This window comes from Macaca mulatta, chromosome 18, assembly GCF_049350105.2.
Source record: "Macaca mulatta isolate MMU2019108-1 chromosome 18, T2T-MMU8v2.0, whole genome shotgun sequence".
In the NCBI taxonomy this organism is placed as follows: domain Eukaryota; kingdom Metazoa; phylum Chordata; class Mammalia; order Primates; family Cercopithecidae; genus Macaca; species Macaca mulatta.
In genome coordinates this window covers 57,583,830-57,610,005 of record NC_133423.1, presented here as the reverse complement: position 1 = coordinate 57,610,005, position 26,176 = coordinate 57,583,830, and the positions used below count along the sequence as shown (strand labels likewise).

The 26,176-nt window shown below is 39.8% G+C and overlaps 1 protein-coding gene and 1 long non-coding RNA gene across 51 annotated transcripts in view; one reads left to right on the top strand and one right to left on the bottom strand.

The window, feature by feature from the left end:
• The window catches only part of DTNA (dystrobrevin alpha), a 412,319-nt gene that overhangs the window by 376,333 nt on the left and 9,810 nt on the right, over positions 1-26,176 (top strand). For all 50 annotated transcript variants that reach the window (XM_077974984.1, XM_077974975.1, XM_077974980.1 and 47 more), the window contains 6 exons: positions 2,868-2,981; positions 7,921-8,017; positions 18,557-18,716; positions 21,527-21,616; positions 23,375-23,543; positions 25,866-25,998. In XM_077974984.1, coding sequence (XP_077831110.1) covers positions 2,868-2,981; positions 7,921-8,017; positions 18,557-18,716; positions 21,527-21,616; positions 23,375-23,543; positions 25,866-25,998 — 763 coding nt within the window. The remainder of the gene's footprint in view (positions 1-2,867; positions 2,982-7,920; positions 8,018-18,556; positions 18,717-21,526; positions 21,617-23,374; positions 23,544-25,865; positions 25,999-26,176) is intronic.
• The window catches only part of LOC114669788 (uncharacterized), a 33,278-nt gene continuing 25,827 nt past the window's right edge, over positions 18,726-26,176 (bottom strand). Inside the window, exons 7-8 of the long non-coding RNA XR_013408220.1 lie at positions 22,194-22,241; positions 18,726-19,618 (exon numbers count right to left, since the gene is read on the bottom strand). This is a non-coding gene — a long non-coding RNA (uncharacterized LOC114669788). The remainder of the gene's footprint in view (positions 19,619-22,193; positions 22,242-26,176) is intronic.

Here is a 26,176-nt window from a genome sequence, read left to right as displayed (position 1 = left end):
CTATGTTAGATAAGTGGTCCCAGAAATAAAAATAAAGGAACCCAAAAAGGAGATGATTAGACAAAAGGCAAAATAGTGCTGAAATGTTAATTTACAAGATTCTATTACTCATTTCTAAACTTCCCACTAGGGATTCCAGATTTTCCAACGACAACCTTCACACAACTCAGATTTTACTAGCAATCCTCTTTTCTTTCACTCTCTTGTTGTTTCCTTCCTCCTATTCATCTGTCCCAATACAAAGAGAAGGGATAAAACGTCAAGGTCAAAAGGGGCGTTGTGGGATATCAAAAGGAGGTTAACCCTGACCACAGTTTTCACAAGCTGCAGCAGCAGGCCTACATCCCTTCTTAGAAAGAAAAGACTAACAGAAATTCACAAGCTCAAGAATATCTTATCTCGGTTGCGGTGTTAATTAACCTACCCTGCCACTTCTTCAGAGCACTTTGTTTTCCCTTCCGATACTCTGCTTCCACTCAGGCATGGGGATAACACATTTGAGGGGAAAGCAGGACTTCTTTTGAGGAAATACCCCAGGGATATCTGCCTCCATATGGGTCTGTTTCTGATACCAGAATCAGCAGGAAGCACCATGAAGGCCCCCAACAACCCTGGTCATGCCTTAATATCACTCTTGTTGCTTGTTTCCTGAACACTTTTGGATCACACTCTCTAAATCCATGTCTTTAAGAACTAGAGAGAGAAAAAAGAAACAGGAGTGAGAAGCAGAAAGAGAGATACGTTCTGTCCCTGAGTTCTTTTGTGGGTTCCAGAGCTCCCCCAACCCATCTCTGATGAGCAGCAAGTGCATCCTGAGCTCATCTCTCTGAGTCAGCAGCCTGGTGCTCTCTAGACATCCCAGAGCCAAAAGCTCCTTCAGGTAATACTACTGCACCGTGGAAACCCACCCAGAGAACCCATGTCTCTAAGGTGACAACCCAATAATCAGGTCTGTGAATTAAAGGGGAGGATGGAGTTCCTCACTTCATTTAATGACTCTGTCTACCCCAGGTAATCACAGACATTGCAGCAATGATCTTTAGAAGATAATGGTCCCTTATAGCACCTTTGGTGGAGTCAATCAGTTAGTATTAGGAGTACCAGGAATCTTCAAATTGTATTGTATAAGTCACAGCCTGTCGTGGCTAGACCTGGCAAAGCAGGTACCAGAAGACTGAGGCAGGCTGATATATGTGGACTCAGGCTAGCCAGCCTGGATTCACATCACCTCTACCATCTCCTTGTTATTGAACTCGGGGAAATCTTTTAACTGGTCTGTGCCTGGGTTCTCTCATTCATTAAACAGAGATAATAATGGTACCTATATATAATAGAACTGTTACAGAATGAAATAAAATAATATTAAAGCAGACAGCAGAGTTCCCAGGTACAGACTAACTACTTGATGCATGTTACATATCTCTTCTTATTTTTTCTTACCAGAGCTGCTGCTCTCTTTTCCTTCCTTGGACTACATGGCTCTGTCATGTTTCTGTCTTTAGAATCAACAAAGAGAATAGCAGGAGTCATAGAATATCAGGGTGTTAGCCCTGGAGGAAATCTTGGAAATCCCACTGCGCTGATTTTCCGGCTGAGCTCTATGGTATCCTGAGGGCTCTGCAGGGGCACCTGGGAGGGCAGAGCAGGTCCCAGCAACACAGGGACTTTCTTTAACCCCAGCAGCACCCCTCCCCTTAAACTGTCTGACATATTGGGTATCCATGGCATATTTCTTTTTAAAGAAAGGATTTCTCCATGGAATCTCAAAGAGGTGAAAAAAAAAAAGATTGAAAACCACTGAATTACAGTTCCATCTTCTCACCACACCCACGAAAGGTATAATGACTCACTAGTCATTAGCCTCCTGATTCTGGGGGTTTTGTGAAGCAAGCAGTTTTAAATCAGCCTCCCAAAATGGAAAGCCACTTCCTTGTCCACCAAGTTCACCTTCCATTCGCAGTACTTTGCTCTATCTTACTGGCTCCTATGCCTTTGGTTGAGTAGGAAACTGACACCCCCAGCTCCCAAGAATACATGACTTAGAACACTGCTTAATGGCTTCTGACTCGCTCAGGGATAATTTGCCTTGCCAGGTCACATAACCTTTATGGCTAGCCTAATGCTCACCCAAATGCAGGGAAGCCCGGGCTCTGACATCAATAGTTGACTGACACATCTCACCTCCGACAGAGGTCACACCAATCGGACTCTATGTCACAGACTCAATTACAGTGAATCTTTTTAAAAGCACTTTCCTTCTAAGGTGGACTTCCCTGAGATCCATTGTTAAGGCTGAGAGATTTAAGAAAAAAAAAAAAGAGAAAGAATTTTGTCTAACTCAGGTTTTCTCAGATAAATTCAATATGAGAAGTCCCTTCTTGGTGAGAGAATGAGGTTACTTAGTTTTGTGAAATGAGCCCCATTTATCCTTATTTTCCCTTCAGGCTCCTTTTACTTGGTAGCTGCAGGTACTTCATGGTGGCAGAGTGTGATCGTAAATAACAGGAAGATGCACTTTTGTCTCTTAAGCAGCACACTCTTCAAAGTTGGACGCATTACCACTGCATTACATTACTTGCTAGAGAGATGACTGGGTCCTGGTGATTTAACTCAACGACATGCTGCAGAAGCTTCAAGGTTTGGATGTACTGGAAATGAAGTCAATCTTCCCGTCACCCACAGCACCCACCTAGCTGTAGTCAGCGCCTCTTAAATACACTGGAATCTGTTGGTTAGGGAAGGTCGGTTCTGCTCCTAAACATAGGATGATCCCTTCTCCCTTTGTTCTGGTGGCCTTGATCTGCTCCGATGTGAGTGTCCTGAAAGCTAACTAACCTTGGTTTCTCACCTTCCTCCTCTCTCCCAAGAGAAATCTTACAGGAGATCCAGAGACTTCGACTAGAGCATGAACAAGCTTCTCAGCCCACGCCAGAGAAGGCACAGCAAAACCCCACCCTGCTGGCAGAACTCCGGCTCCTCAGGTGAGAGAGCACCCACCTCATCTCAGGGAACATACATGCGTGAGATCTTTGAGAAAGTCTAGCAGTGTCTAGCCAGAAAACGGTCCTCAGCTACCTTAGCTGCTGACATTTGTTGTTGTTTTTTTGTTTTTTTTTGTTTTTGTTTTTGTTTTTGTTTTTGTTTTTTTCATAGCACACACCTAATTGCTGATACCTGGGGGATTTAGAGGGAAGCTGCTTCTATTTTGTTCTTTCATTTGGTACAGGGAAAAGCAGTGTTTGTTTTGTTTTTGTTTTTTTGAGACTGAGTTTCGCTGTTGTTGCCCAAGCTGGAGTGCAATGGCGCAATCTCCGCTCACTGCAACCTCCGCCTTCCAGGTACAAGCAATTCTCCTGTCTCAGCCTCCCAAGTAGCTAGGATTACAGGCATGCGCCACCACACCCAGCTAATTTTTTTGTATTTAGTGGAGACGGGGTTTCACCATATTAGGCTGGTCTCGAACTCCTGACCTCAGGTGATCCACCCGCCTCAGCCTCCCCGAGTGCTAAGATTAAAGGCATGTGCCACCACACCCGGCCAGCAGTGTTCTTTAGATCAAAAACAGCATGTCTCACTAGGAACAATTTGAACTCAGCACTTTTTAGAAATAACTGGTTAAATAAACATCACAAGTTTTTAAATGTAAACATTTACTCCAACTCTAAAAGGAGTCTGATTTTTTCTCAGTCTTGGTCTCTAATATCTTTATATTCAGATCTTTAGTGTTAGGCATCATACCTTCTTGTACTGTAAATGAACGTACAAGCCTAGTCTTGTTTAGCCTGTCGTCATAAAATACTTGAGTTAGAAGGGACTGTAGAAGTCATCTTGTTACCTGTGAAGGGTCTTGACTACGAAGTTGTCCAGGGTCTTGGCATTTTGAATAAAGAACTGGACAGAACGCACAAACGAAGCAAAAAAAGAATGAAGCAACGAAAGCACAGATTTATTGAAACGAAGTAGGAGCCAGCTCCTGTAAGCGGTTCAAGAGCCCTGGTTACAGAGTTTTCTGGGGTTTAAATACCCTATAGAGGTTTCCCATTAGTTACTTGGGTACACCCTGTGTAAATGAGGACTTGGCCCAGGACCACTGTGATTGCTTGCAGGAGGCGACCAATCAGAGGCTGAAGTGAAGTTGCAAAATTACATCCTATGCAAACATTTGATTGGTTGCAGGAGGGGACCAATCAGAGGTACTTGCCATTATTCATCTGCCTCACCGTACAAAGGGAGTAGCCTCTGATCCTTTTGTTACTTGGGTGTGGAAAGGTGAGGTTTTCCTTTTCCTTCAGTTCTAGGAAGTCAGTATAAATCGGCCTTAGTTTCGCTGCCTCCAGACCCTATTCTTCTGCCTCAATCGGATTCTGCCGCTGCATTTCACTGCACTTCTCAGAGTCAGAAGCTAGGGAGTAGCAGGCCTTAGAAAAGAAATGTGGTTTCTCCTACTACTCCCACGCTGCAAAATGAAAGTCTTGCTGTGGGTTCCATTTCAGACTAGCTTCATACCATGCCTTGAATAAGGCTGGTATTCCAGTGTATTTATGTGCAAACAACACGAAACTAAATTCAAAGACATTCCCTCATGTAAGTATCATACTGATCTTTCACAAGGCACCTGTAGTTGGAAAGTATTGATTACATTCCTTTTTTTTTTTTTTTTCTTGAGACGGAGTCTCGCTGTGTTGCCCCGGTTGGAGTGCAGTGGCGCGATCTCGGCTCACTGCAACCTCCGCCCCTCCAGGTTTAAGCAATTATCTGCCTCAGCCTCGGGAGTAGCTGAGTAGCTGGGATTACAGGCGCGTGCCACCACGCCCGCCTAATTTTTGTGTGTGTGTGTGTGTGTGTATATATATATATATATATATATATATATTTTTTTTTTTTTTTTTTTTTTTTAGTAGAGACTGGGTTTCACCATCTTGGCCAGGCTGGTTTTGAACTCCTGACCTCGTGATCCACCTGCCTCGGCCTCCCAAAGTGCTGGGATTACAGGCGTGAGCCACTGCGCCCGGCCCATTCTTTTCATCTTTCAGTTTGGGTGCCAAGTATGTTCCAGGTATATCTATAACTCTGAGTCACACTTTTTATAGTAAGTACAGATGCCTCTTCGCAGAAACCCTTGTCAGAATTAGTCCCGTTTTCTTCTGCCATACAAAAAGACGAAATGAAGCAGGTTCTTTATGACTATGGATTTTACCAAGTTCCTGTTGGTTGCGTGGATGTTTCCGGGGGCTCTATCTTTGCTCTGCTCTTCAGACACTGTAACACCTGAGCACAGCAGAGCTTTGTTTTTCATTAATGGATACTTTCATTTTTATCTTAAAACCACAATGAACGCTCTAAACGATCATGTTTCCCTTTCCCTTTTCACTTTCGCCACAAGAAAACTGAAAGCTGAGTCACAGCCAGAACTGACAATGAATAGGAATGACAGGCATTTCTATGCGCTCATCTGACACTTTGCTGCATACTAACTCTACATACACTGTCTCATATAATTGCTATAACAAACCTAGGAGATAGGCAGTATTATGCTACTCCTTTAATAGATAAGGAAACTGAGATTCACAGAAGTCACATAGAAGTTGCAGATATCATACCTTTCACTTAGTGTATATATTTATGTATTTATATATGATATATAACAAGAGAAATTTTTTCTTAAAAATTTTGTATAATTGTATGTAATTTATGTATATATTTTCTAAGAAAAAAATTATCTTGTATGACCATGATACCATCTTCAATTCAGGAAAGTTAATGTTGATATATTGTATTCAATATAAACCCATATTAAAATTTTGACAATTGTTCTAACACTGTTCTAAAAGAAAGTAGGTTTTAACGGCCGGGCACGGTGGCTCCCACCTGTAATCCCAGCGCTTCGGGAGGCCGAGGCGGGCGGATCACACCTACAGTTTTAGAAGGTTGCTTTAACCCTCTTCCCAAAGTGCTTCTGTGGCCAAAGGGCCAAAATTACAGAACAGTATCAAGAAGAGAACTGGAAAGAAATCAGAAACATTATCTGCTCTTGTGCCAAGGACTACTGTGGATGTACCTGGAACACCATACACAGATAAGGTCAAAAAAAAAAAAAGAGAGAGAGAAAGAACACCTCCTGGATTTGTCACTGAGGAATATGCTTGAATGGGGCAAGACTTGAAATTCGAATGCTTCAACCCAGGAAGACAAAGACTCAAATAAGATACCATTAAAGCATATAAAATTACAATGTTTCTCATCCTCTGGATTCAGAAAAGAAGCAATTTTAAAGGAAATTTAAAGAAGGATTGCTTCAAGAGTAAGCATTTCTTACTCTTGTAAGGATTGCTTGTAAGTGGCAATAATAGTTAAAAATATAAATTTAAATATATTTTATAATTACAAAGTTAAAAATATAAATTTATTCAAAAAGAATTGAGAAATGTTTATAACTTTTAAATTCGTAATTCATTATAGAAGAAGCCTGTAAGAAAGTAAATTAGAAATGACCCCCACTGCTTTGGGAGGCAGAGGCAGGAGGAGCTCTTGAAGCCAGGAGTTCAAGACAAGCCTGGGCAACATAGTGAGAAACTACATCAAAAAAAAAAAAAAAAATTAGTCAGGCATGGTGGCACATGCCTGTAGTATCAGCTACTTATGAGGCCGATGGCAGAAGATTGCTTGAACCCAGGAGACTGAGGTTACAATCAGCTATGATTATGCCACTGCACTCCAGCGTAGGCAACAGAGTGAGACATTGTCTCTAAAAAAAAAATAGAAAAAAATAGAAAAGTATCATTTATATCACTAACCTGTCCTCCCACAAAATATCTTTCCATTGAATGAGTCATTGACCTAGCTCACGGTGACATTTTTATATCATCAGTTTTTCATTGCAGAGTTCTTGTCATAGTTTCATTTAATATGATCTCTATCATTGGGACTAGCCATATCCATTTATACATTAATACATACATGTTTAAAGCCTCTATGCAGTTTTAGTATATAAGTATGAATGTTTCAAACTCAGACAGAAATCTTTGGGGCAATGGGAAAATTATATGTATTACTTATTCAGTAATAATCATTCAGTAATAGATTTGGAATTTATTTGAAAAGTATACATATATTTCAGAAGTGTGAACCATTAACATTCCTCATCATACTGTTTCATTTCTTTCCCCCTTTAAAGATATTTTTGGTACCTCTTAGTGTCAATATAAATGATAGTATAGATTGTCCTTAGTTGTTTTCATTCTTGCTGACAGTTTAATAAGAGGTCTGTAAAACAAAACAAAAGTAAGCATGAACCTTATATATCATCTTCACTTGCTGAACAAGTATGTAGAAATGCCTTTATTTGGACTTCACTTTATGAAATCAAACTGAAAACCAAAAATTTTAATGGATTGTATCTATGTGCTATTAATATCTCACCTCTGAGAGACACCTCAATGGGTGCTGAAGATTTCAAATGTACTTTTCTAAATCATATTTCCAAATACTAAGGTAATCAGTATCTTCTGTGAATTTGCAAAAGGGTTCTTAGATTTGGAGAATCTAGAGGATTTGCCTTTTTCAGTGACAATTTGGCTTTTGTTTGTTTCAAGGGACCCCATGGCCCATCACAGGGCCCACTACATAGTAAGCATTCAGAAAATATGTCATTCAATGGTTGATTAATTCAGGGTAGAAAGGTCTAAAGGAAGCGAAATGTCTAAAAGGACTTTAATTCTGATGTAGTGTGACTGCTAACAACTAAAAGAAACACCTCCAGCTATCATTGTTCATTCATTTGGTAACAGTTCCCTGCCTGGTAACTGTGTCAGAGACCCAGAGATGCCCTTTCTCTGGTAGTCCACAAGTCCCTCAAGAATGGGACTGTGATTAGCCCAGAGGGTTGCATACCGCTTCTGATGTCAGCTGCTTCTTTCTTAGACAGCGCAAAGATGAGCTGGAACAGAGAATGTCTGCTCTCCAGGAGAGCCGGAGAGAGCTCATGGTCCAGTTGGAGGGTCTCATGAAGCTGCTAAAGGTAAGACCTGCCAAATAAATTTTTCCTAAGCTTATTTTCCGTGTCATCTGTGAACATTTTTGCACATAATGTACAATGGTTTTTCCAATCGCTGTATGTGATTTCCCTCAACATGTTGTTTCAAACTCAGATGTAAAACAATTTCTTAGACCAGTGTAGTAGTAGCTGTCAGTAATAGAACACATTCTTATCCATTTCCTGAAACCAGACTGCTGAGGGCCTTCATGGGGCAACTTCTTCTTGGCTTATTTCCAGTTTCTTTATGTCTGCAAGTAATAGAACTGGATTTATTTAGAAATATTTTATATTTAGTAGCTTTCAGCAATTCTGATTAAATTAAGAGGAGTGACTGTTAATATCAGTAAAATATTTTATTCCATTAGTGTGCTTTATCAGTAAGTCACATGATTTCTAGTGATCTCAAATGCAAACTCTATGAGAGAATATCTCCTTTCTCTTCTGCAAGTAAAGTGTTTAATAAGATGATTTATACAAGTCTTCTGTAGAGTGCTGTAATCTATTTTTCCCATTGGGAAGTGGCATTCTTCTTTTAGTAAAGCCTTATTCCCTTCTTTAGTATACATTAAATTGCATTTCAAGTCAAAGGCAGGCAAATTATGGCCATATGTCTATAGTCAGCCCATGTGATCAGTGCCACGTGATCATCCTGCCTGACATAAACAAGCAAGAACCAGTATGGATTGGAACTGTGACATGCCAAAGGCAGGAAATGAAACTTCTGATAGGAGAATGACGAAGGGAAGACCCTAGGGCAGCTCATTTGCGAGACAGGGTCTCCCAGCTTTCAGTCCGTGGATGTCCCACAGCCCCAGCACACCAACATTTGTTGTTTTTGTCTGTCCTTTCTTTCTCTCTCTCTTTTTTTTTTGTTTGTCTACCTTTCTCTTTTCTTCCCTCTTTTCCTTCATTTTTTTTTTGTTTCTTTCTTGGTTTCTCCCTCTTTCCTTCTTTCTTTTATTTTTTAACAAATATTTTTTGAAAGCTCCTTTGTCCCAGCCACTGTTCTTGTAATCTTTCTTTTGTTTTCCTTACTCTATTTTATTCCTTAGTCAACTTTTCCCTCCATCAGTATCCTCTTTAGCGATTGGTATTGGGAATACTTTATCTTTACTCAACAAAATTGACTTTTCAGTAAATTAGATTTTTGTGGATCTTGGGCAAAATAAGACTAGACAATTCATAACCTGCTGCTGCTTCTGGCCTGTTAATCTTATTTGATAACCCCCCCAAAAAAAAACTCTCTCTGCATCCCTTTCTAAATATACCAAATGAAAAGGACTGAACCCATCTCTCCCCTCAGTGAATGACAGGAAGCTTTGAAAACTGCCCCCTATGTTCCTCCTGCTTCTGTCATCATAGCTATGACTCTTTCCCTATGAGTTAGAAGTCTATTCCCCACCAGCCATCTTGGTATCAACCTAGCCTAACGGAGCACCGCCTTTTATCAAGATGTACACATGTCAGGATAGAGAGATGGATTGTGTTGAAAAATAGTTGTACATGCAGAGAAAAGAGATGGGCCTGTAGTCTCAAGTAACCAAGTAGACTTGGAGTGATAGTCACTGAGGTGGCAGAGGCCTGGACCTGCCATCAAAGCTGTGTTGATGTTTCCCCATCTTGCATTCCTTCACACTGTATACATGCTCTTTTTGGAACCCTGGGTAATCTAACTGTTATTGATTCAATCTTTCTGTAGGAAGAAGAACTGAAGCAGGGAGTAAGTTATGTCCCCTACTGCAGGTCTTAACTAACAGTGGAGGGGCCTGCCGACCTGCGGTTTTCTCATTGCTTTTGCTCTAATGTATGTTCATGCTTCAGTTTGGAAAGAGAAAAAAGTCATACTAATTTGCTTCTTTTTCAATGTAGTGCTTGAATTGAGATATATAAATTTAGCATTTTTATAACTATCACTACTATCAGCATCAAAAGAAGAACTATGACATCTTTTAGAAAAGGGACCGAATCGTCATTTCTTGGAAACATTGTAGATCCCCAGAGGTATAAGTTTCAAACCAGTCTTATGCTTTTCAAGTTGTTGATCAGACCCTTCTCTTAATAGAGAGACACTCAACACAGTCACTAGAGATACACTGAGGTTCATGTCATCCCCAAACCTGCAGCACTCAGACGCTAACCTCTACACCCCCTCACGCCGTGAGTGTTCAATTCGGTTTCATTTTACTGAAAACCTGTGAAACCTCTTTTTATAAAAATCAGGCAATTAAATCCCTTTTCACCACACAATTATTGAGCCTTGTTCCCCGTGGCTCACCAAAATGCGCTCAATCTTGCGAGGGAAAGACTGTACTCCGTAACTGACTGTTCACTACCCATCTTTTTGGCTCTTCCCCAAAACAGAATGCTTACTGTTGGTTGACAATAATCTATTTTTAAAAGGAACTCCCAGCTTTTTCCTTAGCACCAGGAGCCTTTCTGCTCGGGGAGATGAGAGGGTCATTACATACTTTGTTTTTTTTGGGGTTTTTTTGGTTTTTTTTTTTTTGTCTGGAAATAGGGGCATTCGCATTTCCAGTTTTTCTAAACTGGAGCTGTCTGAACCTGTGGTCAGGCTCAAGAGCCAGCAGGGGGAGCAGCATACTCAAGGAAAAAAAATCAAATCACATTAAATTAAATCAAAGCAAAATAAAAGCAGCTTTAATTTCAAGTGCATGTACTATGCTGTGTATGAAAATATATCCCACTCACTAGCATTATTTAAAAGTTTCACATTATTTCCATGGATCAATTAGAACCACAGCCTGTCCAATTTCAACATATCTTTTATTTCTTCTGTATGCTCTTTTCTATTATTCATTATGTGTGTTTGTGTGTAACAAAGAATGTTTGGAAAATGCTGGACACATTTTTACCCTTCATTCCCATGGTCTGTAAAAAAGGAAAGTGTAAAATCAATCTGTAATGTCAGACAATAAAGATAATGTATTACATTATTTTGTATTTTGTGAAAAAAATTACTTTACTAAATTAAAGTCAAATTTTACGGAAGACAGTCCCCCTGGGTGAAGGACACATAACACTTACAGCCTGTATAATTGCCCATGAATGTATACATGGGGTATTGCTATTGTATTTCCAATACACTTAGATCATGGTAAAGAAAAATGCCTTCTTCATGATACTTCTCTGCAAATGGCTTCTTTCCTTTCCTGTCTCTTACTTAGTATGTGCATAGAAAAAGGAAATAAGGTTCAATTATAACCTCCCTCCTCCTAGCAGAGAGAGAGGGCATCATCCGTCATCATCAGCCTTGCTTTAGCCATTTCCCTTGGGGATACCTTCCTGGCCATTTCCCAGGCAGCACAATCTTGAAAGGCTCCTGTGGACCAGGAAGTTCGTAAACAGATGGATGCACAGAGCCAAACTGCGGCAGTGCCCCCAAGGTGGCACCACTGCCCCTCACCTTCCAGTTCCTCTCCACCAAGCCCCTCCGCAGCTTCTGCATCTCGGGGGGCCAACGGCGGGTACTGCGGTGTAGGTACCTAAGGACCAGGGGCCCACATCACCCAGATGTCAGCAATACGTCGTCTAGGTGGTGACAGAGTTTGCCTATTTCACTCATTTATCTTTTTGCTTTTATACACAAGCCTCTTTTCAAAAAGGACCTGAGGCAGCTTACAACAAAAGATATAAACAGTGACTTCATAAAATTGAAATAGAAAAATCAAAAACTAAAGAAAAGAAAATGCGAATATGCTAATCTTAAGGGACAAGGATGTTACTCTGCACGTTCAGGCAATGAAGCAAACAAAAGAAAATATCGGTGGTTTTATCAGTACAGAAATACCACTTCTCAGGGGAACAAAATTTCTGTTGGCATAAAATATGAAAGAAAGTCTTCACTGGGAGCTTTATAGGAGTACTGGACAATAAAAAAGGAAAGAAGCAGTCATAGATTTCATGTGGCTGTTTCTTATACTGACCTCAGTCAAAATTAAAAGCAGAACCTTATCAATCCCAGCCCTAGAGAGGCGGTTCTGCAAAGAAATAAACAAATGCAGTCCAAATATAGACTTCTCATGGTAAAACATGATCTAAGGAGAGAATTTAGAGGTTTTAGACTGGCATCTGCTTCTAAATTCTGTTTTTATTTATGATTGTTTCTCCCCTTTGGGGACATTATCTTTGTAAAACCAAACTTAGAACACCCCCACACAACAAATTGTACTTGATTTAATAACCTCTACTTGCTTTATCATAAGTCTGTGTGGTTCAATGTAGTGTTTTATTATACTGGCATATATAATTTCTACTTCATTCTTTCTTGTTAGAGGTAATGCATGAATTTATCCCTCTCGAGGATAGAACATGAATTAAAAAAAATAGTGCCTGTAATATAATTGATGATTATGATATCACAAGCAATAAATTTTTTTTTACAAAACTTGAATTGAAGTTATCCTACCCTCTTTCTTCTTTGTGTATCTTTAAGATTTATTGAAGGAACCATAAAAGGAACACTCATAAAACGTTTAATAATGAAGGCAGCTGGGGTATAATTGCAGTACCAATATGTTCCAGTTTCTGGTACACTTCCAGTTCCAAATATTATGTACCAGTCTAAAACTGAGTAGCCTGACTTTGATTCCACAAAGTAAGGTCTCAATATTCGTTTTCTTAGCAAAGTTACCAGAATTAGACCTGAATTACAGTGGTCCCAGAGTTTTGCTCACAGCTATAAGCTTAACTTACATGGTCATTAATTTCAAACTATTGATAATCCATGGCTAATAGGATTATTGTATAGATTTTAATAGATACTGGATGTGAAAGCACTTTGTAAACTCTTATATGTCAGCTATAAGTATGAATGTATGTATATAGGTATACATACGCATAGGTATATACAAACTTTTCAAATTTGATCCATATTTTACACATACCCACATATACATACACACACCCAGACACACATTCACTTCTCTTCCTTACAGTTCATTAACAGTGTCTCCATCAGGGAAAGAAATTTGAAAATGACTTTTAATTTGTTTTTTACATGTAATTGCTTTTAACAGTAGAAAAAAAGAGTCATTTTTATGTTAGACAAAGTGACAGACAAGTTCAGTAAGTTTATATTTTCCTATTTCTGGTAACATCAGATATGATCCTAGATATACTAATATCTACAGAGTGTGGCTTTCACCAAAATTTGAGTAGGTATATTAAACAGCTAATACAGTGAAGGGCTGCCAGTAACAGATATTCTATATGAGTGCAGTGAAACATCTGATATTTTTTCTGAAAGTTTTATCTATAATAAACATTTTTGTTTAAGAGAGGTGATTAGTACAGGATGCATATTTTAGTCAAGGATAAAACTAAGTTTAGGTTAATTTGCAGAACTTTTTTTCAGACTTACAATAAGGATTCATTTTTTTAAACTACATTTTAAACTTTGGGATCAAACTGTTTCTTATTTGGGAAGATAATGTCTATACATTGGTATTATGTTAAGTAATACAATTGTTCTAATTTGGTGGGGAAAAAAAGTCAAGCATCATTCCAAATTCCATCTCCTACCCTTACTCTCTTCTCTGTTTATAACTGGATGGTCCAATTAAGTCAGGAAATTGTAGTCATCAGGTTTCTACTTCTTCCAAACACTTTGTGGAATACTAGCAGGCCAGCAATAACCAGCTTGGGCCTCACTTTCCTGGCTTTTCCTCGCTCATCCTCTCTGGCGGGTATTCAATGCAGGCATGAACCAGTCAAAAGCGAGGAAGAGGGATAATTCACCTCATAAATGATCAACTGCAATATAAAGATGGTCATCTAGTGTTCAAAAACATACCCTCCCAGACTCACTCTTTTTAAAATTAAGTATTGATTATTATAATTAATTCTAAATAAGTAAATAATATTTCTCTGCTTAAAAGCCTTGGAAGATGACTCTCTGGTTCACAATAAAGTCTACCCTGGAGGTCCCCAGACCTGCCCGTCTCCCTTTTCTAGCCTCATTTCTCTCTATATCCAGCAGCCAGCCTGACACCAGAGCCACACAATGGTGTCAGGCCTTCCCACCCTCTCCACAATACATCTCAGATTTCCCATGCCTTGCTCCCGCTATTCCAAGGCCCAGGTTGCTCTGCTCTTTTCTTCTCCCCACACTTTCTCATTTCTGCCTGGAAATCTTCACTGTTAAAGCCCAAGTCAAATGATGCCTCCTGCCTGAACAGTCAGAATTAATCACCTCCTGTGTATCCCCACAACACTCTATTCACAATGACTGCTTTAAAAAGGCTGATTATCAAAATTATCATCAATGTGAGGATAGTCAGTGCATTTATATTGGAAGACTAAGGATGAAAACAGGGTTGAATGCTGCTAAACACTGCTTTGCTGCACCTTCCCAGGATGCTAGGTGCAGCCAGGCATGACCAGACTGCACTCTCAGCCAAACTGAGAGGCAGACTCTTCAGGTCTAGCGGGGAGGGGGACATATAATTCTCTGCTCTTTCACCAGGGGGTCCTGATTCAACAATTAGACATTTGCTCCTTTTCATGAAGCATCCTTCACTTTCTGATGGTGAATAGAAACCAAAACACTTCCTGGAAAATATCCAAAAATGTATGAATCTTGTCAGACTTTTAAAAATTTGATACAACAGCAAGTTGAGTAGACTTGGAGGATGGTGCATAGAAATTAATTTTTCATTTATTCTCCAGGAAGTGAGCTATTTTAAATTTGCCAAGTGTGATATATGTTTTCCTTCTTCCATAAATCAACTCTCTCCTTGGGAATTTTAGATCTATATATTGATCTGCATGGACCGTTGTCCCTTAAGTCTTTGCTCCATTAATCATTGAGTAATTTCCAGGAAAGGATATTCACAGAGATTATTCACTCTAACTCTTCTACAGTTGTTAGCAGACAACTATGCCTCATGACCAGGCTGGAAGCCACCATTCCACCAAGGCCACTTCCTGTGAAAATGAAACTCAGTGACATCATCACTGATCTGCCCCAATGCCAGGAGGCCACTGCCTTTTCCTAGTGTTCCTACAAGAACAGAACAGAAAGGAAGGCCAGAGATGGCATTCCTCACAGTGGGTAGGCACTAGAAAGATGCTATGCATCGAACTGGACAGTGTCCTGACATGGAGAGATGGAGCCGTGATCACCCAGGGTGTCAGTGTCCTACCCCCAAAAGTCTGGTTAAAGGCTGGATGTGACATGGGAGTTGCCAGTTGTGGGAAAGATGCAGCTGATTATTCTCTTTAGCACAGGATCTTCTACCTAAATTCTTCACATAATCATACTGCACAAAATTGCACCAATTAGAGATTCCCTTGGGAAATGGTGGCTATTCATCATTCACACATTGGTGTAATTTAGATTCAGTCAACTGTTTTTCTGTTAACACACAACGAGAGCCAATTATTTTCTTCTTAATGTAGAACCACTAATGGGAGTTTTGAAAAAGAATGCCCACAGAAAGGAGTAGCAAAAGTTGCCTTTGAGACCAGGCACTGAGCAGAGAGAGGTAGGGTGGGGCATGCCTCAGACCCACAGGAATTAGCAGAGGAGCCCAGTGCACTAAGAGATGGGGAGAGGCTCACAGAAAAGGAGGTGGAAGAGCCAGACATATGAGTCTACTTACAAATGCTGCCTAGAGGGAGGAGCCCCCAGCTCCCTGGAGAACCTGGTATAAGAGGTATAATCAAGGCTGGTGTGCACTACAGCCCCGGAACAGACATTAAAGTAGTGAAATAAGGTCCATAGCCCCATATCTCAAATCACTAGATCCAGACATGTTCCAGAATTCAGAATTTATCTAGTTTTGAAAAGCAATATGATGCAGATATCATTATCAGTTGCCTCACATCCATTAAGACCAAATTCATTATGGAATGACCAGTGTTTGTCAGAGCTTTTTTGGCTTTCAAAATTGCAAATAAGAGATTGTAGGCCTGTACTTCTGTACCAATTGATAAACAGTCCAAAGGCCCTCCCACCACCCTGAGCATCCACACACCTTTTCTGTGATCCAGCAACTAAAAGATACTGCCTGGCCCAGTAGCAGGAACCCCTAGGACACTGCTCCAGCACCACAAGGTGGTCGTGCTGGGTCTGTGCCCTGCGCCTGTTCCCTCTTCAGGCTGCTGAACCTTTCTACACTAGTGAAGCATAGATGGAAGCATATGATGGCTGGCCACAGTGCCCACAGTCCTTAGAATCAGCATGGCGAAGCCTGGGCTTGGAGTCTAAAGACTAGGGATAATCTCTGGCATTCTCTTGCTCAGAAACCTTGGGTAATCCAGTTATCTCCTCTGAGCCTCAGTTTACTAATATATAAAGTGGAAATAATAATACCTCATATGGTTGTTAAGAGGATTACATGAAGTATGAGGGGCTAAAGTGCTTTACAGACTGCAAATTGCTATTCAAATATAGGATAGTACCACTCCTACCATTGTACTAGGAAAATGAAACAAAACAGTGTATGTAAAAGTGCTTAATACACTGTGAATTACTTACAAAAGTGGAGTTGTATTATTATTGTGAACTTCCCACCATGGAAGACAATCTGGGTCCCCAGGGATGAGAATGTAACCCACACTGATAGCCAAGAGAATCCTACTTCTTAATAACCACTCCGTCCAATTTCCCTTCTCTAGTCCCCACTCCCAGCTGTGATTATTGGTCCCTTAATAAAGAGGACAGAGACAAAAGGCTCAGGAGCCCTGCTAAGGGCCCTGCCTCGAAAAGGATGTACAAGAGGAACTGCCAAAGTAGGAAGAGCTCAGGGCACTTCATCAGCATCTGTCTCCATTGAGGGACTTTTTGCCAGCCACGGCCATCAAGGCTCCTGCAGCCCAGGGCACTCAGAGCCCCTGGGCTCAGCCCCAGCCCTGCTGCTCTGGCTCTGTCTCCTGATGAAGCAATTATTTTCACCTCTCTGAGTACTGGGCTCCACAACTTCACATTCAGAGTGAGAATGCATGGAGAGAAATCAGTGAGAGTGTATGTGAAAACCCTTTGAACATCATAAAGCTTAACGCAAATGTGAAATTATTTATTATTGGCATGGGAAGGTCAAGGATGTAGTGGTAGCTCAGAAGCAGAAGGTTTCAAGGTAATGGGGCTGAGCTGCCAGAGTTTTCTGGGGAAAACCAGACCCCTCCTTGAGCAGGCCGAGGGAAGCAGGCTGCAAAAGCATCACAACTGGGCAAAGTTCTCTTCCTTGGGCCTGGACAGACCATTACAAGGTACTGTTGAGAGTGAAAGAATGGGACACTCAGCCCATTGGGCACCCCATGAGATATTTTCTGTGCTCTGTTCTGTTTTGCTCCATTTTTAATTCTGGATTTTTCTGTTTATGGCTTTAACAATTATGTGTGATGCTGAGCCCTGGAGCTAACAGCATGGCATTTTTTCAGGATTGATGTGGTGTGTTTTAACCACAAACCACTGAACCCAAAGCAAATATCTAAATGGAATATTCCAGAGCATTGCTCTGGTCTGGGAGTTTGAATGGGTTAATGATGACTCTCTGGGCCTTGCTGGAGAAGAATTCTCACTCTAGCAACCATAGCAAACAGATTGGGATGGAATTGATGTGAACATCTAATCTGTTGTGTATGCACTCAAGGGTCTCTTTGCATTTTCTTACGCATGTGACTGACTTCTTTTATCAACTAATTATTAAAACAGGGAGAATATTTACAAGGCACCTCATTTAGAGACAAATCCTTAAGATTCGAGGTGTGACAGTCTCAGAATAGTTTCATGCCAAAAACTGTAGTGCAAAGATAAGTTCCTTTAGTTGTTTTCTACTTTTTTCTTTACTCGTCTTTAAATCCTACTATTCTTATTGTCCTGATAGAATACTGCTTTTTCGTAGGAGAAGAGAAGGACATTTCCTGCAGGAAATAATACCAAAAAATTAGAAAACAAGGTTTCTTCTTCTTCTTCCCCATTGGAATTCCTGAGTCACTAATTTGACAAAATCAGCTTTTACTGTAAAATAGAGAGAAAACAATTTACCCTTCATTTGATTCTTAATTTGAGACTTAATATGCACAATATTGTATGACATGATTTAAACTCTTATCCTCTAAAGATGATGCTAGTATAGTCAGGTTGAAAATTTAGAAAGCATCCATTCCAAATAGTTTTCTAGTTTGTATTTTAAACTTTCTCCTTAATGTCTTCTTATTCCTGGGAGACCTTCTCCTTCAAGGAGAAAGTATCCACACCTTGTAATTATCTGCATTTAACAGTACCTTCATTTTATGGGCACATGTCTCATATACTGTAGAGCAATGCTCTACTAATATTTTTGGCTTTCAATATTTAACCCAAACTTCAGATTACGTAGAAGAGCCTAAATTATCTGCACCTGCAAATTAGCTTTAGGATTACCAACTCAATTACCTAGGATTTCCTCCTGCTTTGAAATTTCATTGTCACTGTTTTCAACCATCAACTGAGGCAGTGGGGATGATACATGACATTTTCTTGGGAAAGCAAATTAATGACTCGCATTGTCTCTCCAGACTCAGGGGGCTGGCTCTCCCCGCTCCTCCCCCAGCCACACCATCAGCAGGCCAATTCCCATGCCCGTCCGGTCAGCGTCAGCCTGCTCCACCCCGACGCACACGCCGCAGGACTCCCTCACAGGGGTAGGGGGAGATGTACAGGAGGCATTTGCACAAAGTAAGTGGCTTTATTTTTTGTTGTGGTCTGCTTTTATGTGACAAATAGGTCACCAAGGTCTGTTGAGTGGTCAAGAGTTGTCAGAGCAACATGTGACTTCATATTGAAGAGTCTTTCACCGCTGGTGTGAGAGCCGGGCCTGCCAGCCGTTTTGGGAACTCCCTACCCCGATTTGTTCTCACTTCACCATTTTACCTTCCTTTGGCTTTTGTTACCCTGTCTTATTTTTTAGTAAGTCTTTGTTCATCAAAAGACAGGAAATCTTTTCACCAGGACCCCCAGAAAACTTCATAAATGTAATCCACTTTTTTTTAATTCTTAGAGATTTTATCTCATATTGTCTTTTCTTTATATTAAAGTCAAGACTGAGATAAGTAATCACAGCTGTTTAGCAATGAGGTAAGCAAGAAGGACATGTAGTCATTTGACAGATTCCCTGTTCAGATTCCCCAAAGAGCTGAACCATTGCTTCTGTAAGGTAGGGCTACAGGGTTAGGCCTCTGCAGTTAGAGGAGTACAAAGAGGGATGGGGATGCCAGCCAGCACTTTCCCACGACAGGGAGAGTGACTGTATTAATTTAGAAATATTTTTAACACTTTTTAAAACCTCTTCTTACTATCACTTTTTAAATTTGTAGAGAATAAGAAAAAAAAAATCATTCTGTAGATCTTCACCCGGCAGCTTTCATTCCCAGAAGTAACCACTACTAACAATTTGATCCTTCCCAAAGTTTTGCTTATGTGTAAATAGATATGTTTAAGGATGTGATTATAGGCACATACTCTTTTCTGGTTTTTTTCACACAAATAGGATCATGCATTGCATTTTGGGGTCTACAATTTGCATTTTCTTTAAATTAGCAATCTATCATGCACATTCTTCAAAGTCTTCACATAGAGATCTGAGGAAAAGAGAGACATGTTTGACTATGAGTTTTAAGGCAAAGGAGATCATAAACAAAGTTAAAAGACAGAAAACAGTCTTGAGGAAACCATTTCCAGCATATGTGTCAATCAAGTTTCATAATTTCACAAAAATCACGTAGAGATCAGAAAGAAAAGACACCACCAAAACAAAAACAGGTGAAAGATACGGACAGACAGAAGAACAAAGAGAAATTGCCAATAAATATATGAAAAGATGTTCAACCTCTGATATAATTGCAGAAATATAAATTTTAATAAGTATCGCTTTTTGCCTAGAAGATTAAACAAGTGTTTTGAAACATCATAATATCCAGGGATAGCAAGAGTGCGAGGAAACAGGTACTCTCATCCATGTGGAGGGGTGATAAAATCTTAACACACTTCAGTGAGAGACAATGATGAACTCTGTACTCTCTTATGAGGGAAAAGGAAGGATCTATATTAGAACTTTTTCTTCTAGGCACTGAACATAACTCAAGAGTTTTTAAAAATGTAATTCACAAAATAACTTTTTTATTTTAATTTTTAGAAAGAAAAATATCCCTTCTCTAAATCATATTTTAAAGAAATTTACCATATTTTAAATCAATTTGTGATTTCCATTATAATAAATGTTTTACTTAACTACTGTGATTTTTTTAAATTTAAACATATTTATTATTTTATTTACTTAGTATTACTTTCTGAAAAACGACAGAATGAAATGTGGCCTGTAGGCAGCCTTTAACTTATAAAGAGTTCATGCCACCTAAGTTCATTTGTAAGTTAGGTATTTGGAATCTTGAACCATTTTTTTCTCAAAGATGTTATGGTAATTATCTCTCTTTACTTTCCCTACTCCCAGGCTGGATCACAAGCATCCATTTAAACCTTAGTGTGCCTGAAACAAAAGAATAATCATTCTCTGCCATTAAGAAACATAGTCTAAGTTCCAATTCGTAGTATCAGACATGTATCTGCCCATGTCTTGGCAGAAGAAACAAGAATCCTCACCCCTTTCTCACACTCTGGGGGCATTCAGTGCATGTGGGTTTCCCATTCCCAAGTGGTACTTATACTGGCAGGAAGAGCTCCAGGAGCCCTGATAGGAGACAGGGCATGTCCTAGTAGAGACCAGAATCAAAAGTGCTCAGCCACCAGGTAAGGGCAAGAACAATAATAGCAGCTAGGAAGGCACAGCTCTCCTGGCAAACCTGACTTTTCATCTGTGTGGATTATTCTTTTTTTTTTTTTTTTTTTTTTTGAGACAGAGTCTTGCTCTGTTGCCCAGGCTGGAGTGCAGTGGAGCAATCTCGGCTTACTGCAAGTGCCGCCTCCCGGGGTTCACACCATTCTCCTGCCTCAGCCTCCCGAGTAGCTGGGACTACAGGCACCCGCCACCATGCCCAGCTAATTTTTTTGTATTTTTAGTAGAGTCGGGGTTTCACCGTGTCAGCCAGGATGGTCTCGATCTCCTGACCTCATGATCCGCCCACCTCGGCCTCCCAAAGTGCTGGGATTACAGGCATGAGCCACCACGCCCAGCCAGGATTACTCTTAAGAAGGGTGACCACACACACTGGTGTACCTGGGACCATCCCAGTTTTGCCAGGTCAGCCAGTCTGATTCATACTGCTCTCTTTCACTTTCAAAATTGTCCCCACTTGGACAAATAATATATGAAGCTCCATCATTATCCATGTCTTCTTACCGCAGGACCCACTGCCCTAAGCGGTGTTTTGTTGCTGTTGTTGTTTTTTCAGGAAATGAACCAAAGCACTTCTGAAAAGGAGAAGTCTTAGAAGTTTTCTTGCTTTAGGTTATTAATGGGAAAGATAAACAACATAAAAATTTAGGATAAAAGGAAGGCTTTGGTTTTTTAAATTATTTCTTCTTCCCTGAAGGTTCAAGAAGAAATTTAAGGAATGACTTGCTAGTGGCTGCGGATTCCATCACTAACACCATGTCCTCTCTTGTGAAAGAGCTGAATTCTGGTGAGCTCCTGATTCCCTATCATTTGTCTGCTCATCATGGAGGGGTCCGTAAGTGCTAGGGGCCTCTCCTAGAGATCTGCTCATTGTCTAATATCAAAAGATTGTTTAAAGCTGTCCGTGGTATTTTGTTGGTCCATTCAGATTTGAGGGTTGTTGTTTTTTTTTTTTTAATTTTTGTTTTGTTTTTTGAGACAGCATCTCTCTGTGTTGCCAGGCTGAAGTGCAGTGGCACCGTCATAGCTCACTGGCATGTCAAACACTTGGGCTCAAGCAATCCTCCCACCTGAGGCTCCCTAGTAGCTGGGACTACAAGCACACACCAGCACACCTGGCTAATGTTGTTTGTTTGTTTTCATAGAGACAGAGTCTTTGCTTTGTTTCCCAGGCTGGTCTCAAACTCCTGGCCTCAAGTGATCCTCCTGCCTTTTCCTCCCAAAGTGTGTGAGCCACTATGCCTGGCCTATTCCGATTTTTAAAGTAATGTTTATATTTTGCTTATTAAAAGACTATTAATACATACTCAATGTAGAAAGTTTGAAAAAGGCAGAAAAGAACAACGAAAAATATTCAAACTGACCTATAATTCTGGAATCCAAAGACAGCCACTGTTCACATCTATGGTGACCTAAAACAACATGATGCTAAAGTTATTTTATAGGGTCAACTGTTTTATTTATTTATTTATTTATTTATTTATTTATTTATGTTTTGAGATGGGGTCTTGCTGGTCTTGAATTCCTGGGCTCAAATGATCATCCTGCTTCAGCCTCCCAAAGTGCTGGGATTTCCAGCCCTTATCTATTTAGGTTTCATTAATTTAGAACACCTGATCATTTGAATTTGAATTTCAAATTGAAATTTACCTTTGCAATATCTCTGAAGATAGATCTGCCCAGAAATAAATGCATAAAATTTAAGGAGACTTTTTATCCTCCTAATACTACAAAGAGTGTTCAAAACTTTAGCAGTATGAATATGCAAATAAATATCCTACCAGTTACTAATGCATCTCCGTCTATTCCTTAAGGCCGACCTAGCAAGAGATTTGTCTGGCAAGACTATGGTCTTATGGTAGAGATTACAACAGCTATAAGAAATAAAACTTCAGTATTAAAAAAATCCTGGACTTAACTTTCTTAAAGCCTCTCAATTGAAAATTGTTGCTACTAATTTAAATTAAGATTACCAAACAGAATTAAATGATAGTAGTTAATACATCATGATTAATGGCAGGTAGCCACGCCCCTAGCAAATGATGAGTATGAAGTTATCCTTGGTGTAGCAGTCTTAAGCACTGTTAGTTTATACCCATAATTCTTTAAAGTATTAAGTGATAGGGTTCACTTCATATTTTAAGTTCATATTTGAGGCATTTTAGGTGAATACTTTATGGTTAGGTTTAGGTTTTAACTCATATTTCTTAAATTAGTGTAATATTAAGCAAAAGTAACAATTTTAGTTAAGTCTCTTACAGAAGGGAAAAACCAGAAGTTTTAAAAAGTTAAGTCAGTTACTAAGATGGCAAAAATTCCTCATAACATTTCTGAGATTTAAAAAATGCTGTATACCAACTGATTTTGTAGTAATTCACATCAATATCAATTCGTATTTTGAAAAAATAAAAATGTACTTGATTAAAATATGATAACTGGTTAACATTTTACACAGCACAGGTTGATTTGTTAAGCCTACTCCCTTATTTGCAGGTCATAAAAAATCTAACAAGTCACTCTTTATTTCTTCAATTGTATCTGCTAGAGGTTGGGAGTGAAACAGAGAGTAATGTGGATTCTGAATTTGCACGGACTCAGTTTGAGGATCTTGTTCCCTCACCAACCTCTGAAAAGGCTTTTCTAGCGCAAATCCATGCTCGAAAACCTGGGTATATTCACAGTGGAGCTACCACAAGTACCATGCGTGGCGACATGTGAGTATCTTCCGCTTGGAGGCATTTTCTCAGTAACAAAACAATCCGTAGGAGGCAATAAGAAAGTAAAAGCATAATTGTTTAGGGTTTTTTTTTAACCTTCAAAAGGGGTGACATAGTTTTCTTTTCTGCCAGAGATACAGAATGGTGCTACATATAAATTCGGCATTGTAATATCTCCCCTCTTACAATTTCCAGAGAGTTATCAATAACCTAAACCAACCAGTGCCTATCAAGAGCCTGCCTTGCCCAAGGCACAGTGCTAGTTCTATACAAAATAGTATTAAAAAACTGCTGCCACCCTTTTAGGACTCAGACTACTTCAGGAGATAAATCATCCTATCTTCTGAACTTATTGTATTTGCACTTAGAGGATACCATGACATTGGAGAGGTCTCTGTTCAGAATTGGTGTAAACAACATCATATAAGTATTTGGAATTGAAATAAGTACATGTATAAAATCTCATTATAAAGAAATCCAGTTTGGTTGACTTGTTGAATATGTATACATCTGACCCTCTAAAGACTTATTTGCGAAAGTTTCCACCCAGTTCTGGAGCTTGTCAGAAACCAGCAGCATCAGTGACGTCCTGTGACCACTAGACTTTCTGTGACCCTGGATCAGCTCAAAGTAGTCAGCAGAGAAAACCAAAGCTGAGAAACAAAGGCAAAGCTGGGACAGAGCTGCAGAGCCCAACTTGGGAGGGAAAGGAGGAAAACAAAAGAAGGGAAGAAAGTGGCCCGTTAGGAGACCATGGTTCGTGGAGTTACGGGAAACGTGGGCACAAGCTGGGGGAGGGAGCGTCTGAACGCTAAAAATACTACAGAAGGGTGGTGTTGCTTAATACGAAAAGTACTTCAGACTAGTGTATAAAAATAAACTGGCCATGTTAAAGACTCAGAGAAGAAACTAACCTGAGGCCTTTCTGGTGTCTGGCTCCCAATCCCAGCAGTGAATAAACAATCAGTAATCATGGAGAATTATCAAGAGCTGTGGTCTGAGAGTCAGCTGTGAAGCAGCAGAGAATAGGATCAAAACAAAACCATTATAATGGGACTTAACATGGCAGTACGCTGCTGCTTAATAGAGTTTGCTTTCTTGTCCTTTCTTCTGTATTCTAGAATTGTTGGATTTGTTATTCAAAATAGTGAATTAGTTGTCATCTGTTTTGTCTGGTAAATGCGTATCTATTTGACTTTTTATTATTAAGCATTTATATGGCAGTTAGCTAGAATTTCCTTGTCCCAATTCTAAAGGCCAAGGCTGTTGGGGCCACCCTAATCTTCTAGCCCTGGTACGCTGAGTGGCAGTACCAGCTACCAACATGTGAGTCAGGAGTTAGGGAAGGAAAGTTAACAGAGGCCTAGGCAGACCCATTTAGGCTGGCCCCAAACCTCCAAAAATAACCAGAACAAGTTGTACAGCTATAAATAAACATGAACAACGACGTTCAAGTTCCAGCCTAGAAACTTCTTCTTGACCACTTATTTCATTTTAGGGAATAATTTAATATCTCTATTGTCTAAACATGTCCTTGTGTCTTACCCTGAGAATCCTTTAGTCCTCTGATTTAGGTAGCAAGCTTACGTCCAGCCCCATGAAGAGCTTTGCATAGTCTAGGATGAATAGATGGAGACAGAGTCCCACATCAGGGAATGAAGTCATTTTTAACTATTTATTTCAGAGTGGAATTGGATAATTAAAATGCTTTTTTTTTTTTCATATTTAGAGCTAAGATCAAGAGTTATGGGTTAGTAGCCCTCCTGGCATCGACTAGCTGATGTTCTTAGACTTAATTCTGTAAAAATAAGGCATGAATGTGGTGTGCATTCATATGTGTATGTGCATGTGTGGGTAACACAAAAGAGACTAAATTAAAACCAAATGTCCTTAAGCATTACTTCACTAGAGGGCTCACTCTCCATACAGAAAGTGATCTTGGGTTCTATTTTGAAGAAGAATAAAAAGAGCCCTCTGATTGGGAAAACTTTGTATCCCCTCAAAAGATGTTTGCCATTTTTTAAATTATAGAACATTTAAAGGGCCAACCCATTTCAGTAAACCCTAGGAAAAAAAGAGATGACCTATGACCACAACTGCCATAAAAAAATTGTGTATGAAAATACCTTGATCATATATTGCTTCCAACCTCCAAAATGTTTCCAAGTTTTTCTTTAGGTATTACTAAAGAAGACATGAAAGTGACTTGGAGAACTAAGGAGAAATAAAGGTGCCAATAAACTACAGCTCACACACGAATCCCACTTGTAATTCTCTTTTAAGATTCACTCTAAAATGTCATCTGTGGTTTCTTCTCAGGGTTACGGAGGATGCAGATCCCTATGTGCGGCCTGAGGATGAAAACTACGAAAATGACTCTGTCCGGCAGCTGGAGAATGAGCTCAAGATGGAGGAATACCTGAAACAGAAGCTGCAGGATGAAGCCTATCAGGTACCGGGATCCACGCCCACCCACCCCACCTCTTCTGCCTCAGCCCCTTGGTAGCTGGGTCTTTGACATGACTTGCAGAATCAGGGCCTTCTCCTTCCTTCCACCCTCTCTTTCCAAAATATGCTGATTTTACTCCTTAATCCATGTCTTCTAGACAGTACAAATATTAAATGCTTCT